The sequence below is a fragment of the Thalassophryne amazonica genome, chromosome 11, assembly GCF_902500255.1.
Source record: "Thalassophryne amazonica chromosome 11, fThaAma1.1, whole genome shotgun sequence".
Classification (NCBI taxonomy): domain Eukaryota; kingdom Metazoa; phylum Chordata; class Actinopteri; order Batrachoidiformes; family Batrachoididae; genus Thalassophryne; species Thalassophryne amazonica.
In genome coordinates, this window is record NC_047113.1 from 61349219 (window position 1) to 61374015 (window position 24797).

A 24797-nucleotide genomic window follows, 5' to 3' on the forward strand; every position below is an offset into this window, starting at 1 on the left:
CAACAGCAGATGCTACTATTATTGTGAACACCCCCTTTTCTACTTTTTTTTTTTTTTACTAATAGCCCAATTTCATAGCCTTAAGAGTGTGCATATCATGAATGCTTGGTCTTGATGGATTAGTAAAGAATGCGGAGTGAGTTTGGTCCAGAATATGTTTCGCTTGTTTAGAACTGAAATGCTTCTTGACAGTTTACTTTGTATATGTTTTATATGAGTCTTCCAGTTTATCTTATCATCTATTATCACCCCAGAAACTTATTTTCATGTACCCTTTCATATCTACCCCCTCGACTTGTAACTGAACCTGTATGTCTGTATTACAATAGTCAAATAACATGTATTTTGTTTACTTAAGTTAATGATAATTTGTTTCTGTCAAACCATATTTTCAATTTTCCCATTTCTATACTGACCCTCCTCAGTAACTCCTGCAAATCCCCCCCTGAACAAAAATGCTTGTGTCATCTGCAATTAATACTAATTTTAATATTTTGGAAACATTGACAATATCATTTATATAATTAGAAACAGTTTTGGACCCAATACTGACCCTGTGGGACGCCACAAGCATTGTCCAAGCATGTTGATGTATTCCCCAACTCACAAACTGTTTTCTGTTACTTAAGTAGCTTCTCACCCGTGCAACACCAACCCCCTAATCCCATACTGTTCAAGTTTACTGATTAATATGTCATGATTGATTGTATCAAAAGCCTTTTTAAGGTCTATAATATTCCAACTGAATGTAATTTGTGGTCTATGGCGTTTGTAATCTCCTCAACTGATTCTATTTCAAGTGATGTTGAACTATGTGCTCTGAATCCATATTGACTATCATAAGTAATTTAGTTTATTTATGAATTTGTCTAATCTATTATTGAATACTTTTCAATAGTTTGGAAAATTGTGGAAGCAAAGAAACAGGTCTATAATTTTGAAGTGGTCTATCCCCAGTCTTATACAGCGGCACAACCTTAGCTATTTTCATTTGATTGGGAAATTTACCGGTTTGAAATGATAAGTTACAGATGTATGTTAATGGTTCTACAATCCATTCAATGACCTGTTTTACCACCACCATATCAATTTCATTTAAATCGGTAGATGTTTTATATTTACAATTATTCACAATGTCTATAATTTCTTTTCCATCCACTGTGTGAGGAACATTGAACAGGGATTTCTTTCTATGAGATTATTATCCCAATCCTCAGGTTGGGAATTGGGAATTTTTTCTGCCAAGCTTGGTCCAATATTTACAAAAAAATTATTAAAACCGTTGAATACCTCATCCTTATTTTCCTTCTTGACATTATTATCAATGAAATACTGAGGGTAACTCTGTTTTTTATTACCATTTTGATAATGCTATTAATATATCCCATATTCCTTTAATATGTTTTTGTTATTATAATATGTTACTATAATATTCCTTCCTACATACCCGTATAATATTAGTTAATCTATTTTTATTTCTTATATCTATTTTCTGCCTCTTTAGTCTTTAGTTTTATGAATTCTCTATACAGTGTATTTTCTTATTACATGCATTTCGTAACCCTTTCGTCATCCATGGTCAAGCTTGGATTTTTGTTTTCTGTAGTCTTGTTTAATTGGACAATTTTTATCATATAATGATGTAATATTTGTAAAAAAGTTTCATATGCACTATCAACATCACTTTCACTGTATACCTTTTCCCAGTTTTGCTCCTGTAAATCCTTCTTTAGTGTGTTCATGTTTTCCTCTGTCCGCACTCGCCTGTATTTTATTTTCTCCTCTGGCTGATTCCGCCGATGGTTTCTATTATAAACGATGAAAACTGGTAGATGATCACTAATGTCATTGATTAATAATCCACTCAGTGTTATTCCAATATCATTGCTGAATATATATCAATTAAGGTAGCACTATGGGATGTAATTCTGCTTGGCCTGGTGATTTTTGGATATAAACTCATACTTTACATTATACTGATAAATTCATTGTTATTTTATGCTTATTTGGATTGAGCAGATCAATATTTAAGTCACCACAATGAACACAGTTTTTGATTAGTTTTTGAGAACATTTTTCCCATACAGTCAGTGAATGTTTCAATACTAGATCCTGGTGCTCTATATATACAGCTGACTAATACATTTTGCTTTTTTCTTCACATATTTCAATAGTTATACATTCTAATAGTTATCAATCACAGTTCATATTGTCTACTATTTTTAATCCATGTTCTTATCCACATACACAGCCACTCCTCCTCCACTCTTATTCTTTCTGTTTACACAATTAAATTCATATCCATCCAGTTCAAAATCCATTCCTTTATCTTCATTGATCCATGTTTCTGATATAGCAATTATGTTAATATTTTTTAAACTGACTTAAATATTCTTTAATGTTGTTAAAGTTTGCGTATAGACTTCTGCTGTTGAAATGGATTATTGATAATTGTTATCCGTTTTAATGATCCGATTAAACTGTTCATCTGTATAATAGCAACAACTGTCATTGATATTTGAGAAGAAATTATTGTCCGGGTCTATATCGTGCTCCAAGTCCAGTACACTGTGGTCTGTGTATTTAAATGTTCTCAGTTCTACTTTTCCATGATCAGCAATCCTTTGAGTTATATCCTTCTTGTCTCCAGATGTAGATGATGTAGTAGATGAATAGGTTCCTCTGGTCTGTGTCATGGTGTCTCGGGCCTCGGTAAAGCCTGACGCCTCGGGAGACATATTTCCAAAACACTGTGGAAACAAAGTAAAGCTGCTGTGCTGCTTCAGTCCTCTAGTTTAACCACTACGGAAGCCCAATGGTGGCAAACTGTGTTACGCAAGCAGTGTTAGCGACAGTATTTCACCTTTATCAATAATAGTCCCAAGGTATTTATAAGTTTGCACAATTTCAACTGGTTGACCATTAATTATTGTGTTGTCAGGTGTGCTGGCATGCTTCCTAAAATTAATAACCATATCTTTAGTTTTTAATGTATTTAACTGAAGATACAAGTCCTCACACCATTTAACAAAATGGTCAACTACAGGGCCGTGGCTGCTCTCATTGTCCCACAGGAGACTGACGATCACTGTGTCAGCCACGTATTTTAAAATGAACCTGTTTTTAAAAGTGCTCTGACACATATTAGTATAAAGAATAAATAACAAAGGTGAGAGCACACACCCTTGTGGTGAGCCAGTAGAAGAACTGTGTTTGATAAAAGCCCGTTCACTCGGACTTGGTGTTCTGTTTGTTAAAAAGTCTAAAATCCAGCCCACAAGATTGTTACTTGGTTTAAAATGTTCTAAAAGCCTTTGGGTTAAAATACAAGGTTGAATTGTGTTAAAAGCTGAGAAGTCAATAAATAAAAGCCGGGCAAGACACCCACTTCCCTCCAGATGTCTAAAAAGCAAATTAAGCAGAGTGAGTGTAACATAAGCCACTCTTCTGTTAGGCCTGTAAACAAATTATAATGGATCAAGTGCATGCATAGTGCTTTTTAGCATTTTAGACTGAACCAGTTTCTCAAAGATTTTCATTGGAATCGATGTTAGGGCAACAGGCCTAAAATCATTCAAAGTTGTGGGACCTGAACCTGAGAGTTACTGACCTCATGTTAAAATCTCTAAATAAAATAAACAATGACTTTTTTCATAACATTTAAGAAGATAATATTTCAGTTACAGATGAAATGCTGCCATTTTGTTCAGAAAGGTAACAGTAATTTCTCTGTTTTAATCAATCAATCAATTTTATTTATAGCGCCAAATCACCAAACAGTTGCCCCAAGGCGCTTTATATTGTAAGGCAAAGCCATACAATAATTACGTAAAAACCTCAAAGGTCAAACGACCCCTGTGAGCAAGCACTTGGCGACAGTGGGAAGGAAAAACTCCCTTTTAACAGGAAGAAACCTCCAGCAGAACCAGGCTCAGGGAGGGGCAGTCTTCTGCTAGGACTGGTTGGGGCTGAGGAGAGAACCAGGAAAAAGACATGCTGTGGAGGGGAGCAGAGATCAATCACTAATGATTAAATGCAGAGTGGTGCATACAGAGCAAAAAGAGAAAGAAACACTCAGTGCATCATGGGAACCCCCCAGCAGTCTAAGTCTATAGCAGCATAACTAAGGGATGGTTCAGGGTCACCTGATCCAGCCCTAACTATAAGCTTTAGCAAAAAGGAAAGTTTTAAGCCTAATCTTAAAAGTAGAGAGGGTGTCTGGCTCCCTGATCTGAATTGGGAGCTGGTTCCACAGGAGAGGAGCCTGAAAGCTGAAGGCTCTGCCTCCCATTCTACCCTTACAAACCCTAGGAACTACAAGTAAGCCTGCAGTCTGAGAGCGAAGCGCTCTATTGGGAGATATGGTACTATGAGGGCCCTAAGATAAGATGGGACCTGATTATTCAAAACCTTATAAGTAAGAAGAAGAATTTTAAATTCTATTCTAGAATTAACAGGAAGCCAATGAGAGAGGCCAATATGGGTGAGATATGCTCTCTCCTTCTAGTCCCCGTTAGTACTCTAGCTGCAGCATTTTGAATTAACTGAAGGCTTTTCAGGGAACTTTTAGGACAACCTGATAATAATGAATTACAATAGTCCAGCCTAGAGGAAATAAATGCATGAATTAGTTTTTCAGCATCACTCTGAGACAAGACCTTTCTAATTTTAGAGATATTGCGTAAATGCAAAAAAGCAGTCCTACATATTTGTTTAATATGCGCATTGAATGACATATCCTGATCAAAGATTTCTCACAGTATTACTAGAGGTCAGGGTAATGCCATCCAGAGTAAGGATCTGGTTAGACACCATGTTTCTAAGATTTGTGGGGCCAAGTACAATAACTTCCAGTTTTATCTGAGTTTAAAAAGCAGGAAATTAGAGGTCATCCAGTCTTATGTCTGTAAGACAATCCTGCAGTTTAAGCTAATGCTTTCAAGAATTTTTGAGAGAAAAGGAAGTGGAGATTGGCCTATAATTAGCTAAGATAGCTGGGTCAAGTGATGGCTTTTTAAGTAATGGTTTAATTACTGCCACCTTAAAAGCCTGTGGTACATAGCCAACTAATAAAGATAGATTGATCATATTTAAGATCGAAGCATTAAATAATGGTAGGGCTTCCTTGAGCAGCCTGGTAGGAATGGCGGTCTAACAGACATGTTGATGGTTTGGATGAAGTAACTAATGAAAATAACTCAGACAGAACAATCAGAGAGAAGAGTCTAACCAAATACCGGCATCACTGAAGCAGCCAAAGATAACGATACGTCTGCTAATCCTCCGCCTCGGCCCGTGCTACGAGCGTTCTGGCAGTTAATGTGACTCGGGGGTGTTGACTCATTTAAACTAACATATTCATCCTGCTGTAACCAGGTTTCTGTAAGGCAGAATAAATCAATATGTTGATCAATTATTATATCATTTACTAACAGGGACTTAGAAGAGAGAGACCTGATGTTTAATAGACCACATTTAACTGTTTAGTCTGTGGTGCAGTTGAAGGTGCTATATTATTTTTATTTTTGAATTTTTATGCTTAAATAGATTTTTGCTGGTTATTGGTGGTCTGGGAGCAGGCAACAGTCTCTACGGAGATGGGGTAATGAGGGGATGGCAGGGGGAGAGAAGCTGCAGAGAGGTGTGTAAGACTAACAACTCTGCTTCCTGGTCCCAACCCTGGATAGTCACGGTTTGGAGGATTTAAGAAAATTGGCCAGATTTCTAGAAATGAGAGTTGCTCCATCCAAAGTGGGATGGATGCCATCTCTCCTAACAAGATCAGGTTTTCCCCAGAAGCTTTGCCAATTATCTATGAAGCCCACCTCATTTTTTGGACACCACTCAGACAGCCAGCAATTCAAGGAGACCAGTGCGGCTAAACATGTCACTCCAGGTCCGATTGGGGAGGGGCCCAGAGAAAAACTACAGAGTCCGACATTGTTTTTGCAAAGTTACACACCGATTCAATGTTAATTTTAGTGACCTCTGATTGGCGTAAACGGGTGTCATTACTGCCGACGTGAATTCCAATCTTACCAAATTTACGCTTAGCCTTAGCCAGCAGTTTCAAATTTCCTTCAATGTCGCCTGCTCTGGCCCCCAGAAGACAATTGACTATGGTTCCTGGTGTCGCTAACTTCACATTTCTCAAAAACAGAGTCGCCAATAACCAGAGTTTGATCCTCGGCGGGGTGTGTCGTCGAGTGGGGAAAAACGGTTTAGAAATGTGAACGGGTTGGCGGTGTACACGGGGCTTCTGTTTAGAACTACCGCTTCCTCCTCACAGTCACCCAGTTGGCCTGCTTTCCCGGCTGCTCGGGATCTGCCAGAGGGAAACTAACGGCGGCTAAGCTACCTTGGTCCGCACCGACTACAGGGGCCTGGCTAGCTGTAGAATGTTCCACGGTGCGGAGCCGAGTCTCCAATTCGCCCAGCCTGGCCTCCAAAGCTACGAATAAGCTACACTTATTACAAGTACCATTACTGCTAAAGGAGGCCGAGGAATAACTAAACATTTTATCCTTCAACACTTTATGCACTGCATTTATTTTACATAAAATTAAGTATCCTGGGGTTTCACAAGGGGGGCAGTATAAACCCAGAGCAAATTATAAAATTGATGCAGTTTTTCAAATGTGCTTCTTTTATAATCCTCACTCTGGAATTAAGAGCTCATTAAATAAATAATTACCCGTAATGTCAAGCTTTAAGAGAGAAAACTATCCTTCAAAAAAAAACAAAAAACACCAGGGCAAAAAACAAACAAAAAAAAAACAAAAACAAACAAAAAAAAAAAAACAGAAGCAGCAGCATCATGAAACAGGTTCCACTTCTGATCATCAGAGGGCGCTGTGTGTCCCACTCACCCTCTGTGGCAAACTGTTCCAGAGCTTCAGTGTGATTTCTTTGTACTTGGAGCTGTCAGCCAGCCGGTCATTGATCACGGTGTCCTGAACAGAGACAACAACAGTCACCACAACCAGCCAGACGGAAAAGAAATCAAAGGCTGTTCTAGGTTTTTTCAACGTTTCATTTGTCGAGACAAGGCAATTTACAGCCGTTACACAAGAAACACACAAGGGAACAGGACTGCAGAAGAGATGCATCAGCCTGCATTAATCTACTAAATAATTTTACAGCTGATTCAAATACAAATTTCACCTCTTTGTTCTTATTGATCAGCCAGTGAACCTGCTATGTGGAAAAACGTCTCGTCTACTTTCACTGGCTGCTTTCTCAAATGAAGACACTGAATTTAAGAGCTCGAATTAATTAATTTCTGTGACTGAGGCCACGAGCGCACGCCAAGTAGTTTGATGACCGGCACCTTTAAATAGCTCCAATATTATTAAATATTCATGGGAAAAATCTGGAGCAGCAACTGAAAACTGTTCTCAACATCACAGGAAGGCCAACATAACACACAAACTTACACAATTCTGCTTGAGAATAAGATAATGAGATGTTTAATCAATTCACTGACAAAAAAAAAAAAGAGGGAAAGTGTTTTGCTAACAGGTGAATGCTTCTGAAGAAAAATGCAACACTTTCACATGTTGGACCTTCTAAAATGTGAGGATTTGCTGCTTCATACAACGGACTGAATATCTCTGAATTGGTGCTGTTGGTTAAATTAAACTGGTAAATGAAAAAAATGGTACTGTGGATAGTTTCCATTTTTGTAGATTTAAATGATAGTAAAAGTAAATGATGAGTAAATGATAAGTACAGTAGATTAATTGCACACAAAAGGCAAATTAATAGATAAAGATATTTATTACATGTAGCCCAGCTGCTTTTTTTCTACCGCAGAGTTCTTGGAACGATTACAGAGATAATTTTGTGCTCTAGCCCCCCGGCGACCCTGAACTGGAGTGAGTAGTTGAAGATGAGGTGAGGTGAGCTCTTGTGAAGCTGGGGCCCTATCTTCCCCTGTAGCAAAGCAGTGCACAGCACAAAGCAGGCATTGATGCTACTTTTTAAAGTACCGTATTTTTAAAATGAAATGTGGTTAGGCACAATTGTTGGAGCATTGGTATCCTGATGCCGCAGAGAGAAATCTGACCATAGACCTAGTCTTGATTGTACTGTCTTTCTTTGTAACCCTACCCACTAAATAAAGGGTTGTGGCACCAAGGACATTTATTGGTTGTGGGACAGTGATCTTGATCTGAATGTGACAATCTGGCACTGACTGGCTGAGATTTCCTTGTCAGGATCACAAGAGAGTTGCCGCACAAGCAGGGCAACGAAGAGAAAAAAAAAAATCATTTTGCCGTTAATACAACCCCTGGCAAAAATTATGGAATCACCGGCCTCAGAGGATGTTCATTCAGTTGTTTAATTTGTAGAAAAAAAGCAGATCACAGACTTGACAAAACTAAAGTCATTTCAAATGGCAACTTTCTGGCTTTAAGACAACACTATAAGAAATCAAGAAAAAAAAGATTGTGGCAGTCAGTAACGGTTACTTTTTTAGACCAAGCAGAGGAAAAAAATATGGAATCACTCAATTCTGAGGAAAAAATTATGGAATCACCCTGTAAATTTTCATCCCCAAATTAACACCTGCATCAAATCAGATCTGCTCATCGACATTGACCCTATGCCATGACATTGACCCTATGTGTCTTTTTGCAAGGAATGTTTTTGCAGTTTTTGCTCTATGGCAAGATGCATTATCATCTTGAAAATGATTTCATCATCCCCAAACATCCTTTCAATTGTCCAAAATATCAACATAAACTTGTGCATTTATTGATGATGTAATGGACAGCCATCTCCCAGTGCATTTACCTGACATGCAGCCCCATATCATCAATGACTGTGGAAATTTACATGTCTCTTCAGGCAGTCATCTTTATAAATCTCATTGGAAAGGCACCAAACAAAAGTTCCAGCATCATCACCTTGCCCAATGCAGATTCGAGATTCATCACTGAATATGACTTTCATCCAGTCATCCACAGTCCACAATGCTTTTCCTTAGCCATTGTAACCTTGTTTTTTTCTGTTTAGGTGTTAATGATGCCTTTCGTTTAGCTTTTCTGTATGTAAATCCCATTTCCTTTAGGCGGTTTCTTACAGTTCGGTCACAGACGTTGACTCCAGTTTCCTCCCATTCGTTCCTCATTTGTTTTGTTGTACATTTTCGATTTGAGACATATTGCTTAAGTTTACTGTCTTGACGCTTTGTCTTCCTTGGTCTACCTGTTGTGAAAGTGTAGGTACACGGACCACAACAGGGGGCGTAATGAACGGACAATGGAGAAAGGTGAATAACAAGTTTTACTGTTGTGAAACGAGCACAACGAATACAACAATTAACAATTTGGGGTCGAATCAGCTGGTGTCGTGTGGGCAGGCTCGAAGGTAGGAGACGTCCGTCTCAGTCGAACCGGAACCCCCCAGATCTCCTCTGCCACCGAACCTGGAAATACTGGAACCGCCAAGTCCCGAATTCCCAGGTGGCCACTGCCTCCGCTCGTCGGATCCGGTACTGCTGGCGGGAGAGAGCAACAACACACAGGTGTGGATGCGACAGCACCCAGTAACGGAGAGGGGAAGAGCCGCCTCCACCTCTTGTCAATATATAACAGGAAGGTGAGTACTTATCCAAGCAATTAGCTATCAGTAGTCAGCAGTCCTGAAAAGGTTTAACAAGTTTTAGCTGGTTATTCAGACTATGAATGCAGAGAACGGTACCTCAGTCTTAAGGCGATATCTCGGCACTGAGGTGGAGACGCCGTCCTGATGATATACCCCCGGGCTGAGTGGAGTCAGCTGTGTCAGTAATGGGTGACAGCTGTCACCTGACTGCTCTCGTACGGCTGCGGCGCCCTCTGGTGCCGGGAGCCCGCACTCCAGGCAGGGCGCCCTCTGGTGGTGGTGGGCCAGCAGTACCTCCTCTTCAGCGGCCCACACAACAGGACCCCCCCCCCCCTCAACGGGTGCCTCCTGGCGCACGACCGGGCTTGTCCGGATGGCGACGGTAGACGTCGGCCAGGAGGGCCGGGTCCAGGATGAAGCCCTTCTTCACCCAGGAGCGTTCTTCGGGGCCGTACCCCTCCCAGTCCACCAGGTACTGAAAACCCCGGCCCATTCGACGGACGTCGAGGAGCCGGCGCACGGTCCAAGCCGGTTCACCGTCGATGATCCGGGCAGGAGGTGGTGCCGGACCCGGGGTGCAGAGGGGTGAGGTGTGATGGGGTTTTATCCGGGAGACATGGAAAACTGGATGAATCCGCAGCGAGGCCGGAAGCTGGAGCCTCACTGCGGCGGGATTGATGACTTTGAGGATTGTGAAGGGACCAATGTATCGTTCTTGGAGTTTGGGGGGGTCCACTTGAAGGGGAATGTCCTTGGTGGACAACCACACTTCCTGCCCAGGACGATACTTGGGGGCCGGGGCCCGCCGCCGGTCTGCATGTTTCTTCGCCCTCGTCCGGGCCTTCAACAAAGCAGAGCGGGCGGCACGCCACACCCGACGGACGGCACTTCCGTAGGTGGGCCTGGACCGAGGGCACACCGACCTCTCCCTCGACCACCGGAAACAAGGGGGGCTGATACCCCAAGCACACCTCAAACGGGGAGAGGCCGGTGGCTGATGACACTTGGCTGTTGTGGCGTACTCGATCCAGGCCAGGTGGGTACTCCAGGCCGTCGGGTGTGCGGCTGTCACACAGCGAAGTGTCTGCTCCAGTTCCTGATTTGCCCGCTCTGCCTGCCCGTTGGTCTGGGGGTGGTACCCAGACGAGAGGCTGACCGTGGCCCCCAGTCCCGACAGAAGCTCCTCCAGACGTGCGAGGTGAACTGGGGACCGCGATCGGAGACGATGTCTGATGGTATTCCATGCAGACGGACGACGTGGTGGACCAGGAGGTCCGCTGTCTCCTGGGCCGTTGGGAGCTTCGGGAGGGCCACGAAGTGGGCCGCCTTGGAGAAACGGTCCACTATCGTGAAGACGACGGTGTTTCCCCTGGGACGGCGGGGAGACCCGTGACGAAGTCCCAGGCCGATATGGGACCAGGGGCGATGAGGCACGGGCAGTGGCTGTAGCAGCCCTGAGGTCTTTTGGTGGTCTGCCTTGCCCCTGGCGCAGGTGGTACAGGCCTGGACGTAGTCCCGGACGTCGGCCTCCAGGGACGCCCACCAGAAGCGTTGCCGGACGACTGCCACGGTCCTTTGCACCCCAGGGTGACAGGAGAGCTTAGAACCGTGACAGAAGTCCAGGACTGCAGCCCTAGCCTCTGGTGGGACATATAGTCTGTTCTTTGGTCCGTGTCCGGGGTCCGGGTCACGGGTCAGGGCCTCCCGGACGGTCTTCTCCACGTCCCAGGTGAGGGCGGCCACGATAGCGTTCTCCGGGATGATGGGATCCGGGGGATCCGACGGTTCCGTTTTGACTTCGTCTTCATGCACCCGGGACAATGCATCCGATCTTTGATTCTTGGTCCCGGGACGGTAGGTAATCCGGAAGTCCAAAACGGCCCAAAGAACAGTGACCAGCGGGCTTGCCTGGGGTTCAGCCGCTTGGCGGTCCTGATGTACTCCAGGTTCCGATGGTCAGTGAAAACCGTGAATGGCACGGCTGTTCCCTCCAACAGATGTCTCCACTCTTCGAGGGCCTCTTTCACAGCTAGGAGTTCCCGATTGCCGACGTCATAGTTCCGTTCAGCGGGGGTCAACCTGCGGGAAAAATAGGCACACGGGTGAAGGACCTTATCGGTCTTCCCGCTCTGGGAGAGCACCGCTCCTATCCCTGAGTCCGAGGCATCCACTTCAACCACTAACTGGCGGCTAGGATCGGGCTGCACCAGAACTGGTGCAGACGAAAAGCGCCGTTTCAACTCCTTGAACGCGGCTTCCCACCGATCCGACCAGGTGAAGGGGACTTTTGGAGAGGTCAGGGCTGTCAGGGGGCTAACTACCTGACTGTAGCCCTTAATGAACCTCCTGTAGAAATTAGCAAAGCCGAGGAACTGTTGCAGCTTCCTACGGCTTGTGGGTTGGGGCCAATCTCTCACCGCCGCAACCTTGGCCGGATCAGGGGCGACGGAGTTAGAGGAGATGATAAACCCCAGGAAGGACAAAGAAGTGCGGTGGAATTCACACTTCTCGCCCTTCACAAACAGGCGGTTCTCCAACAACCGCTGCAGGACCTGACGGACATGCCGGACATGAGTCTCAGGATCCGGGGAAAAGATGAGTATATCGTCTAGATACACGAAGACGAACCGGTGCAGGAAGTCCCGCAAGACATCGTTTACCAACGCTTGGAAAGTCGCGGGAGCATTAGTGAGACCGAACGGCATGACCAGGTACTCAAAATGACCTAAGGGGGTGTTAAATGCCGTCTTCCATTCGTCTCCCTTCCGGATCCGAACCAAATGATACGCATTCCTAAGATCCAGCTTGGTGAAGATTTTGGCTCCATGCAAGGGGGTGAACACTGAATCCAACAAGGGCAACGGGTATCGGTTGCGAACCGTGATTTCGTTCAACCCCCTGTAATCAATGCATGGACGAAGCCCGCCATCTTTTTTACCCACAAAAAAGAAACCTGCACCCATCGGAGAGGTGGAATTCCGGATCAACCCGGCAGCTAATGAGTCCCGGATGTAGGTCTCCATTGATTCACGCTCCGGCCGTGAGAGGTTGTACAGCCTACTGGACGGGAACTCACTGCCTGGAACCAAATCAATGGCACAATCATACGGGCGGTGGGGAGGAAGCGTGAGAGCCAGATCCTTGCTGAACACGTCAGCGAGGTCATGGTACTCCGTCGGCACCGCCTTCAGATTGGGCGGGACTCGGACCTCCTCCTTAGCTTGGAAGCCGGGAGGAACCGAGGAACCTAGACACTCCCGATGGCAGGTTTCGCTCCACTGAACCACTACCCCGGACGGCCAATCGATCCGGGGATTGTGCTTTAGCATCCAGGGAAAACCCAAAACCACACGGGAGGTGGCCTGAGTCACAAAGAACTCGATCACCTCCCGGTGGTTACCAGACACCACCAGAGTTACTGGAGGTGTCTTATGCGTGATTGGTGGGAGTAGGGAGCCATCTAGCGCCCCGAACCTGCACAGGCGAGGTAAGAGCCACCAGAGGGAGCCCTATCTCCCTGGCCCATCTACTGTCAAGCAGATTCCCCTCAGAGCCCGTGTCCACCAGTGCTGGGGCCTTCAGGGTTGAATCCTCAAACAGGATCGTGACTGGGAGTCGTGTAGCAATGTGGGTGTGTCCCACGTGAATGTTTTGGCCCACCCCTGGCCCAGTCACTAGGGGCGGGCGTTTGGCGTTTGACCGCTCGGGGCAGTCTCTCACATGGTGCTCTATTGAACCACAAACAAGACACGCTCCGTGGGTCCATCTCCTCTGTGCATCTGGTGCCCTAAATGTTGCCCTACTCGTGTCCCTAGCTTCGTCAGTAGGGGGAGCTGTGACCCCACGGAGCGCAGGGGCTGTGGAGCGTGGGGAAGGCGGAGCTCGATCGGAACCGGAAGGGAGAGGGACGACGCGTGCCTGGCCACGCCCTTCGCCTCGTTCCCGACGGCGTTCTTCTAACCGGTTGTCGAGTCGTATGAACAGATCGATGAGCCCGTCTAAGTCCCGCGGTTCGTCCTTCGCCACCAGGTGCTCTTTTAGGACCAATGACAGTCCGTTTACAAAGGCGGCGTGGAGGGCAGTGCTATTCCAGCCGGATCTCGCCGCCGCGATGTGGAAGGCGACTGCATAGGCAGCTGCGCTCCGACGCCCCTGTCTCATTGACAGTAGCGCGGTTGAAGCGGACTCTCCTCTGTTGGGATGGTCGAACACCGTTCTGAGCTCCCGTACAAACCCAACGTATGTATGAAGGAGCCGTGAGTTCTGCTCCCAGAGCACTGTAGCCCAAGCACGTGCCTCCCCGCGAAGCAGATTTATCACATAAGCTACTTTGCTAGCATCAGTCGCGTACATCACGGGACGCTGTGCGAAGACGAGCGAACACTGCATCAGAAAATCCGCGCACGTCTCCACACAGCATCCGTACGATTCTGGAGGACTTATGTATGCTTCTGGGGACGGAGGAAGGGACCGTTGAACGACCAGTGGAACGTCACTTTCACGCGCAGGGTCCTCGGGAGGGAGAGCCGCAGCGGCGCCCGAAGGGCGCGCCTCCACTTGTGCGGCGAGAGCCTCCACCCTGCGGTTTAGGAGAACCTGCTGCTCGGTCATTAAATCGATCCGAGAGGTGAAAGCGGTGAGGATCCGCTGCAACTCACCGATTACCCCTCCCGAAGCCGCCGACGCGCCTTGGTCTTCCATTGGCCGTTCAACAGCCGGTTGACGCCCCTCGGGGTCCATGACGCTGGCCGAGATATCCTGTTGTGAAAGTGTAGGTACACGGACCCACAACAGGGGGCGTAATGAACGGACAATGGAGAAACGTGAATAACAAGTTTTACTGTTGTGAAACGAGCACAACGAATACAACAATTAACAATTTGGGGTCGAATCCGCTGGTGTCATGTGGGCAGGCTCGAAGGTAGGAGACGTCCGTCTCAGTCGAACCGGAACCACCCAGATCTCCTCTGCCACCGAACCCTGGAAATACTGGAACCGCCAAGTCACGAATTCCCAGGTGGCCACTGCCTCCGCTCGTCGGATCCGGTACTGCTGGCGGGAGAGAGCAACAACACACAGGTGTGGATGCGACAGCACCCAGTAACGGAGAGGGGAAGAGCCGCCTCCACCTCTTATCAATATATAACAGGAAGGTGAGTACTTATCCAAGCAATTTAGCTATCAGTAGTCAGCAGTCCTGAAAAGGTTTAACAAGTTTTAGCTGGTTATTCAGACTATGAATGCAGAGAACGTTACCTCAGTCTTAAGGCGATATCTCGGCACTGAGGTGGAGACGCCGTCCTGATGATATACCCCCGGGCTGAGTGGAGTCAGCTGTGTCCAGTAATGGGTGACAGCTGTCACCCTGACTGCTCTCGTACGGCGGCGGCGCCCTCTGGTGCCTGGAGCCCGCACTCCAGGCAGGGCGCCCTCTGGTGGTGGTGGGCCAGCAGTACCTCCTCTTCAGCGGCCCACACAACACTACCAGTATGTTTGCCTTTAACAACCTTCCCATGTTGTTTGTATTTGGTCCAGAGTTTAGACACAGCTGACTGTGAACAACCAACATATTTTGCAACATTGCGTGATGATTTACTCTCTTTTAAGAGTTTGATAATCCTCTCCTTTGTTTCAATTGACATCTCTCGTGTTGGAGCCATAATTCATGTCAGTCCACTTGGTGCAACAGCTCTCCAAGGTGTGTTCACTCCTTTTTAGATGCAGACTAACGAGCAGATCTGATATGATGCAGGTGTTAGTTTTGGGGATGAAAACTTACAGGGTGATTCCATAATTTTTTCCTCAGAATTGAGTGATTCCATATTTTTTTCCCTCTGCTTGGTCTAAAAAAGTAACCGTTACTGACTGCCACAATCTTTTTTTCTTGATTTCTTATAGTGTTTCTTAAAGCCAGAAAGTTGCCATTTGAAATGACTTTAGTTTTGTGTCATGTCTGTGATCTGCTTTTTTTTTTTACAAAATTAAACAACTGAATGAACATCCTCCGAGGCCGGTGATTCCATAATTTTTGCCAGGGGTTGTATAACAAGACACCATGACCAAGTACCACACTGTTTAAAACAAAAGCAACTCAAATGCTTCCAGTTTTTGTTGAAGCTTTTTTCGAAAAACCTGCATCAGCTGTGCCATCTAAAAAGTCATGAGTGTCAACAGTCTCGTGTGGATGTCTCACACACTGGGGCTGAATCTACCACCTAAAACCTGGTCTAAAGTCAAAAGCAGAGGGATCCCCCCCCCTGCAATTTATATGACTTTGTATTCAAAAATAGGCAGGCTCCTGACCCCTGCAATCTGCTTTTACACACAACAAAACAGAAATAAAAAAAAATTACAGTGCATCCGGAAAGTATTCACACTTTTTCCACATCTTATGTCCAAAACGGAATAAATTCATTATTTCCCCTCAAAATTCTACTCACAACACCTGGTAAGTTATTTTTTTGAAAATTTTGCAAATTTGTTAAAAATAAAAAATTATCACATAGATAAATCTTTGCACCCTTTGCTCAATACTTTATTGATGCACCTTTGGCAGAAATTACAGTCTCAAGTCTTCTTGAATATGATGCCACAAGCTTAGTGCACCTATCTTTGGGCAGTTTTGCCCAGTCCTCTTTGCAGCACCTCTCAAGCTCCATCAAGTTGGATAGTGAGTATCCGTGCACAGACATTTTCAGATCTCTCCAGAGATGTTCATTCGGATTCAGGTCTGGGATCTGGCTGGACCACTCAAGGACATTCACAGAGTTGTCCTGAAACCACTCTGATATTCTGATCCACTTTGATATCTTGGCTGTGTGCTTAGACGCACTGTCAGTGGTGGGTACAGCTAACCAAAAAGTTAAATGATAACTTCGATAACCGCTAATCCGCTAACTGAAAAGTTCTCTTTTATAAAGAGAAATGGATAAACTGATTTTTAAAAAAAAATTAGCGGAAGCTACAGCTAACTGATAACTGCTAACTTTCTGTATTTGAGTTAAAGCACCAGTGACGCTTTTGAGTACAATCAAAGGCGATCAGAAACCCAACACAAACAATGAGTCAGCATTCCTGTCTTTGTGCGCCCTGCTCACTACTCACTGCTGTAAGGAAGAGTCATTTTTATTCATAGCATGCAGAGCCCCTGATGTGAGGCAGAAGTCATGAAAGGCAAAGCACATTTGACATATGGTTTGATTTAAAAACCAAAGTAATTCTGGACAGTTTATTTATATTAATATTAAATGTTATTTTTACAAAGTGAAAATGTCAAATACCTTTTAGTTTTCAAGTAATGCACTAATTGTGATTGTCTGAGCATTAAAACTCACAGATGCCCAGAGGCATTATGAGAAATTGAGCCTCCTCATCACTGGTTGGTTGTTAAAACACACACACACAAGTTAACGTGTTGATTTTTACAAATAAATCTGTATTTTTAAATATGTAAAAAAAAAAAAAAAAAAAAAAAAAAAAAAAAGGCATTTGAAAAACTGAAAATTCTGTTTAAGTTTGATTGATACAGTGCACCAAATGGTGACTGCATGACAGTTGGATGCTATTTACACTTATACATAGAACACTGCCATCCAGTAGATGACAGTGTTCTATGCATTTTGGGTCAAAATGTCATACAGTCGCCATTCGGTGTGCTGTATCAGTCAGACTTAAACAGAATTTTCTGTTTTTCAGATGCCTTTTTTTGCAAATGAAAAAAAAAATACATTTAAATATACAGATTTATTTGTAAAAACCAACACACATGTGAATGAGTGTTTTGTTTTTTACAACCAACCAGTGATGAGGAGGCTCAATTTCCCATAATGCCTCTGGGCATCTGTGTGTTTTAATGTTCAAATATTTAGAATCAGTGCATTACTTTAAAAGTAAAAGATATTAGTGACATTTTCACTTTGTAAAAATGATAGCAATATAAATAAACCATCCAGAATTAGTTTGGTTTTTAAATCAAACCATAAGTCAAACCTGCTTTGATTTTTACGGCTTCTGCTTCACATCAGGGACTTTGCATGCCGTCAATGAAAATTACTTTTTTGTAGGAGCCAGGTCCCTTCTACTGTGGTTGGGTTGAGCTCAGCTCCTCACAGCTGCCTGACTGCTGCAAAACACAACAGAGAAGAACTAACGTGTGATTTTAGGGTTTATAAATGTTTCTGACCATTCAGCTTTACTCACTATGCCAGCAAATAAAACATTAGCGGACTAAAAATGAGCAAAACTAAATTTAGCGAAGCTAATTGGTCCGCTGATGGTTTTTGAAGTTAGCTGAAAAGCTAATCTGCTAACAAAAAAGTCAGCTGTGATAATTAGCGGTTAGCAGAACTATGCCCACCACTGGTCATTGTCTTGCTGAATGAGCACTCTGGAGCAGGTTTTCATCCAGGATGTCTCTGTACATTGCTGCATTCAGCATTTCCCTCAATCCTGACTAGTCTCCCAGTTCCTGCTGCTGAAAAACATCCCCACAGCATGATGCTGCCACCACCATGCTTCACTGTAGGGATGATGCCTGGTTTTCTCCAAACATGACGCCTGGCATTCACACCAAAGAGTTCAATCTTTGTGTCACAGGCCAGAGAATTTTGTTTCTCCTGGTCCGAGAGTCCTTCAGGTGCCTTTTGGCAAACTCCAGGTGGGCTGCCATGTGTCTTTTACTAAGGAGTGGCTTATGCCTGGCCACTCTACCATACAGGCCTGATTGGTAAAACTGCTGCAAAGATGGTTATCCTTGTGGAAGGTTTTCCTCTCCACAGAGGAATGTTGGAGCTCTGACAGAGTGACCATCAGGTTCTTTAATTAACCGCAGGTAGACTCTAATTAAGCTGTAGAAACATCTCAAGGATGATCCGTGGAAACAAGATGCACCTAAGCTCAATTTTGAGCTTCATGGTAAAGGCTGTGAACACTTTTCTTAGCTGATCATATTTAATAAATTTGCAAAAATCTCAAAAAACATTTTTCACATTGTCAATAGTATCGTGTGTAGAATTTTGAGGAAAAGAATGAATTTCATCCATTTTGGAATAAGGCTGTAACATAAAATGTGGAAAAAGTGAAGCACTGAATACTTTCCAGATGCACTGTATTAACTCGATAAAAGTAAACACTGATTGAAAAATACAAAACTCCACCTTAATGCTTCACCTCAGGGAGAACTGGTGTCTGCTCTCCACTTACACGTTTGATGCATTGTGCAGATTAATTTACCAGAAAGCCTCTCACTGAAGTCTGATGTCAAAATAGCACTGCATAGGTTCCAGCACACCCCAGCTCTTCAAACTGGAGTCAGATTATCATCTGTCATGTCTTATTTCATGTTACTTGCAAAAAACACCTCTATAACAAATTAAATTACTAATAATCTGAGCACCTCACTTATTGCTCAGATTATACATTGTATGAATATTAAAATGGAGTTGGACATGCCCGAAATGTACCTGCACTATGTGGCTTAGGTCGTATATGATATATTGTCAAGGTATGACCCACGTTGTTTGTATATCTCATTTATACAAGAGATCCACTGGGTAGGTTTGAAACGGGTCCTGGAAAAGATGCAGCTCTTCAGCATGACATCCCTTACCAAAAAATAGTATTGATAAGTATATAAAAAGTAAACTGGAAGTATACTTGAAACATACTTGCATGTACTACTTTTTGGTAAGGGATTACTCATCCACACACGGGTCAGCAAACCCAGAATGCATTGTAGTAGCTCAAGCTTTAAGAGATAGTACCACACCCATGGTACAGTCTGGATTTCAGGTCTTATAACTTTTTCCTCCCCCCAAGCAGAAAGAACACCTGAAGGTTAATGTTACATGAATAACGCAGAGGTGCAAGTAGCTGCGCATCACTGGTGCTGAGAGAAGATGTATGATTTCTTCATTGACGTGATGCAAATACTTGTTCGGTGTTGGTATAAGTGTGTGGTAAGGGAAGGTGACTATGTGGAAAATTAATGATGCTGTCTGATGATGTTCGTCATTGAAATAATCGTGTTGGAGGCAGAATGATTCAGTTGACCCTCGTAAATATATGCCAGCGTGAAATATGGAGAACTTTTTAGGTGTTGCTGCACATCTAGATTTTCTGACAGCAGAGGGAGGTATTAAGAGGGAAGATGGTGCCTGACACGTGTGTGTGTGTGTGGTAATGATGGTGATGGCCTGTCATGTGTTGCCATGGAGAGACACACTCACAGCGCCTTTGCAGTACAGGCGAATCTTCCCAGATGGGGTGCGCATGATGACTGACATCCTCTTCCTGGCACTGTGCAAGGACCGAGGAGGTGAGAAATCAAATTACAAGGTGTGACATTCACGGCAGCAAATTATCACATACTGTTCCAACTAACATACGTCCACTGAAATTAGAAACAAAGTTTAGTGGTGAGATATCCAACCTACATTTGACAGTTAAGATGGATAAATCATGAGGGCTAAAAGAAAATGTTGAACTGAAAACCTTTGCAGACCTACAATCGTAGAAAAACATTACACAAAATTTTAAGTTTTTAAAAAGCACACCATGTTCATATCAAGTGTATATTGTATATAGTATATCTCTTCTCTATTTTTATTTTTCTTGGTTTCCATGCCTAAATATTTACTGTCACAGATTTACTGAATAATTACCATTATCACTACCTCTGTGACACTACAGATGTCTCCATAGTGGGACTACTGAGGGATTATCTTACCTCGTCTTTTCTGAGTATTTAAATTACTGTCATTAAATAATGAAAATCTAAAATATATGTAATTGTAATAAAAAGTAAATAGGCAAAAAAGCATGACAACCTCATGAGGAACATAGTGAGAAAATGGAAGACCGCAGGCACAGTACTAGTTAATGCCCGAAGTGGCAGGCCAAGAAAAATCTCATAAACTGAAGTGAAGGATGGTGAGAACAGTCAGTCCCCCCACAGACCTGTTCCAAAGACCTACAACATGATCTTGCTGCAGATAGTGTCTCTGTGCATGGTTCAACTATACAGCGCACTTTGCACAAAGAGATGATGTATGATGCTATAATGCAGAGGAAGCCTTTTCTGTGTACACGTCACAAACAGAGTCACTTGAGGTATACTAAAGCACATTTGGACAAGCCAGCTTCATTTTGGAAGAAAGTGGTGTGGACCGATGAAACTTAGATTAAGTTATTTGACATAAGAGGCGGTATGCATGGCTGAAAAGGAACACAGCATTCCAAGAAAAACACTTGCGACCTACAGTAAAATTTGGAGGTGGTTACATCATGCTGTGGGGCTCTATAGCCAGTGCAGGTACTGGGAATCTTGTTAAAGCTGAGGGTCACATGGATTCCAGTCAATATCAGCAGATTCTTGAGAACAATGTTCATGAATCAGTAACAAAGTTGAAGTTGTGCCGGGGCCGGATCTTTCAACAAGACAATGACCCTAGACACTGCTCAAAATGTACTAAGGCATTCATGCAGAGGAACAAGTACAACGTTCTGGAACGGCCATCTCAGTTCCCAGACCTGTGATGTAATTTTAAGCGGGCTGTCCGTGCTCGGAAACTAACAAATCTGAGATGTTTTGTAAAGAAGAATGGTCCAAAATACCTTCAACCCAAATCCAGACGCTCATTAGAAGCTGTAAGAAGAGTTTAGAGACTGTTATTTCTGCAAAAGGAGGATCTACTAAATATTGTATTTTTTTCTGTTGGGGTGCCCAAATTTATGTACCTGCCTAATTTTGTTTAAAGAATTATTGAACACTTTCTGTAAATCCTAAAAACTTCATTTCACTTCTCAAATATCACTGTGTTAGTCTGATATATGATATATTTAACTGAAATTGCTGATCCAAACAACCAATGATTTATAAAGGAAAATCATGGAAATCATCAGGGGTGCCTAAACCTTTGCATACAGTAGTGTTCAGAATAATAGTAGTGCTATGTGACTAAAAAGATTAATCCAGGTTTTGAGTATATTTCTTATTGTTACATGGGAAACAAGGTACCAGTAGATTCTCGCAAATCCAACAAGACCAAGCATTCATGATATGCACACTCTTAAGGCTATGAAATTGGGCTATTAGTAAAAAAAAAAAAAAAGTAGAAAAGGGGGTGTTCACAATAATAATAGTGTGCCATTCAGTCAGTGAGTTCGTCAATTTTGTGGAACAAACAGGTGTGAATTAAAATTATAGGCTGGTCATCTACAATGATCTCCAATGCTTTAAAATGGACAGAAAAACGAGACGCGTGGAAGAAAATGGAAAACAACCATCAAAATGGATAGAAGAATAACCAGAATGGCAAAGGCTCACCCACTGATCAGCTCTAGGATGATCAAAGACAGTCTGGAGTTACCTGTAAGTGCTGTAACAGAAGACGCCTGTGTGAAGCTAATTTATGTGCAAGAATCCCCTGCAAAGTCCCTCTGTTAAATAAAAGACGTGCAGAAGAGGTTACAATTTGCCAAAGAACACGTCAACTGGCCTAAAGAGAAATGGAGGAATATTTTGTGGACTGATGAGAGTAAAATTGTTCTTTGTGACAGTTTGTGAGATGACCCCCATACTCTGATTTCAAGCCACAGTTCACAGTAAGACAGTGAAGCATGGTGGTGTAAGCATCATGATATGGGCATGTTTGTCCTACTATGGTGTTGGGCCTATATATCGCATACCAGGTATCATGGATCAGTTTGGATATGTCAAAATACTTGAAGAGGTCATGTTGCCTTATGCTGAAGAGGAAATGCCCTTCAAAGGGGTGTTTCAACAAGACAATGACCCCAAGCACACTAGTAAACAAGCAAAATCTTGGTTCCAAACCAACAAAATTAATGCCTCGCAGATGTGAAGAAATCATGAAAAACTGTGGTTTTCAACTAAATACTAGTTTAGTGATTCACAGGATTGCTAAAAAAGCAGTTTGAACATAATAGTTTTGAGTTTGTAGCGTCAACAGCAGATGCTACTATTATTGTGAACACCCCCTTTTCTACTTTTTTTTTTTTTTTACTAATAGCCCAATTTCATAGCCTTAAGAGTGTGCATATCATGAATGCTTGGTCTTGATGGATTTGTGAGAATCTACTGAATCTACTGGTACCTTGTTTCCCATGTAACAATAAGAAATATACTCAAAACCTGGATATTTCAATGTTATTAATTCCATTGGGTGTGCAAAAGTCTCAACACGTAACATTTACAGCATATTAAATGATTATCTATACTCTCATTGTGTCCGTCACTATCATCACAACATTATATAAACTAGTAAGTGTGTTGCAGTGAATATAATTGTGCTCTTATCAAAGTTCTACCTTGTAAACTCCAGAACATGAAGCAGTTCATATTTTTCCTCTGTTCCAAGCTAAAACATAAGAGAAACAAACAAGTCAACATTCTCCATTTCTAAAAGAACTTATATGAAGAAGTACAAGCTGACCCTGACACCATACTCCTGCAATCTGCCTTAAAGGCACTTTAAATGTGTTTATCAGTTGCTTGCACTCAGCTGATTGTGGGAGAATAACATTGGAAAATTCAATTAACTTCCTTAATTGTAGAGAGGAGTAGGTACAAAGCAGAATGATTGCTACTGAGAAGGCCAAATAAAGGATAAAGGTCCACATTATCCATTTTGATGCTTTAGCTCAAAACATACAATTAGCACACAACTGATGATGCTGCCAACCATGTTCCAAGTGAAGGGTTATGAGTGTGTGACTGTTTGTCTGTCCTTTATTATTTATAACGGCATAAAGGGATAGACATTCTGTAGAGAGCTGGTCCTTGGGTGAGAAAAGACAACTAAACTTCAGTGGTGTTCCAAATCTTCCTCTAAAATTTTCTTATTTGGATAAAATAGAACCAGGCATGCACATAACTGGTGCTTGTACATAAGAGTAAATGACTTCTCATGGGGAAAGCGATGACAACAGATTGTAGGAAAAGCAGAAGTTTTCACTTATTTTTAGCATGCATGAGCACCAGTTATGTGCACGCCCAAGTATAACAATGCACTGTACATTGCAATCATAGAAATCTTACATAAAAACATCTACACTGGAAATGAGGTCCTGTACACTTTGAGTGGAATAAATGTTATAATTAATTTGTAATTATATTTTATTACACTAAAGTCATAATCGGTTTTGACCATCAGCAACAGAAAAAATAAGTCATTATTTAATTACTTTTCTGTTCTGTAGCCTACATTACAGACAATGTACAGAAGCCAGCACACAGTATTATATAACTCATGCGGTCAGGATCTCTCAAAATATATACGTTTTTTTTTTTGCCTGTTCTTTAGGTTTTCGTTAAACCATTCTGGTATTGAAATCAATCTGTCACTAGAACTGTGTGTATACTTTGCATTAAAATGATCTCTAGCTTACCATTTGCACAATGACGCTGTCGGGGGTTCTGCCAGAAAAAACAAAGCCCAGGTTGTGTGCTGCTCTCACCAGAGCTCCTTCGTCTTTGAACCAAAGCAGAATCACAAATGTTACAGATGACACAACCACACAGGAACATCAACACTTTATCAGTTACCATAGTAAGAGGCACATTCATTTTCATTACGTAACAATGACTAACGGATGCATTTCCACTGAGTGCAGGAAATGGAAGCTGTTTACCAGGTAGCTTATGATACAGCTTGCACAAGGATGCTGCAAGGCAGAAAAAGCTCTCAAGCTTTTTTTTTCTTTGCAGGAGCGCACTTAGCTGGTTTTCTCTGTGCTTCAAACCCCAAACCTCCATAAGACCACAAAAATATGAGCAAAATGGTTTGCCTTCACAGAGGTAAAGTCAAACGTATGTACCAATTTTAGTTATTAAACGATTCTTTTAATACTCAAACATTTGATTTACTAATGTAGCAGCAACATTTTTGTTTTTAAATCTGCTCAGTCATTTCCAAGCGTGTATGCTTCACTATCATGAATCCTGGAAGAACTGTGACAAACCAGCATGTGACGCTGAAGGCTGCTAATTGAATGTGATTGCAAGGTTTATACCATGTAACGTGTACTAAAAATACCCACAGCATTCCCGTAAGATATCCGCAGCACTTCCAGTAAACTTCCCCGTGAAGTCACGGAACAAAGCTACAGGCTCCACAGAAATGAAAGATGTTACCAAATCACGGCAAAGTTTGCAATAGAAAAAA

At 43.0% G+C, this 24797-nt stretch overlaps 1 protein-coding gene across 1 annotated transcript in view; it reads right to left on the reverse strand.

Annotated features, from left to right (window-relative positions):
* atp8a1 (ATPase phospholipid transporting 8A1) overlaps window positions 1-24797 on the reverse strand; it is a 265900-nt gene that overhangs the window by 103312 nt on the left and 137791 nt on the right. Inside the window, exons 18-20 of the mRNA XM_034181944.1 lie at window positions 24022-24104; window positions 22942-22991; window positions 19839-19908 (exon numbers count right to left, since the gene is read on the reverse strand). Of these exons, the coding sequence (XP_034037835.1) occupies window positions 19839-19908; window positions 22942-22991; window positions 24022-24104 (203 nt within the window). The remainder of the gene's footprint in view (window positions 1-19838; window positions 19909-22941; window positions 22992-24021; window positions 24105-24797) is intronic.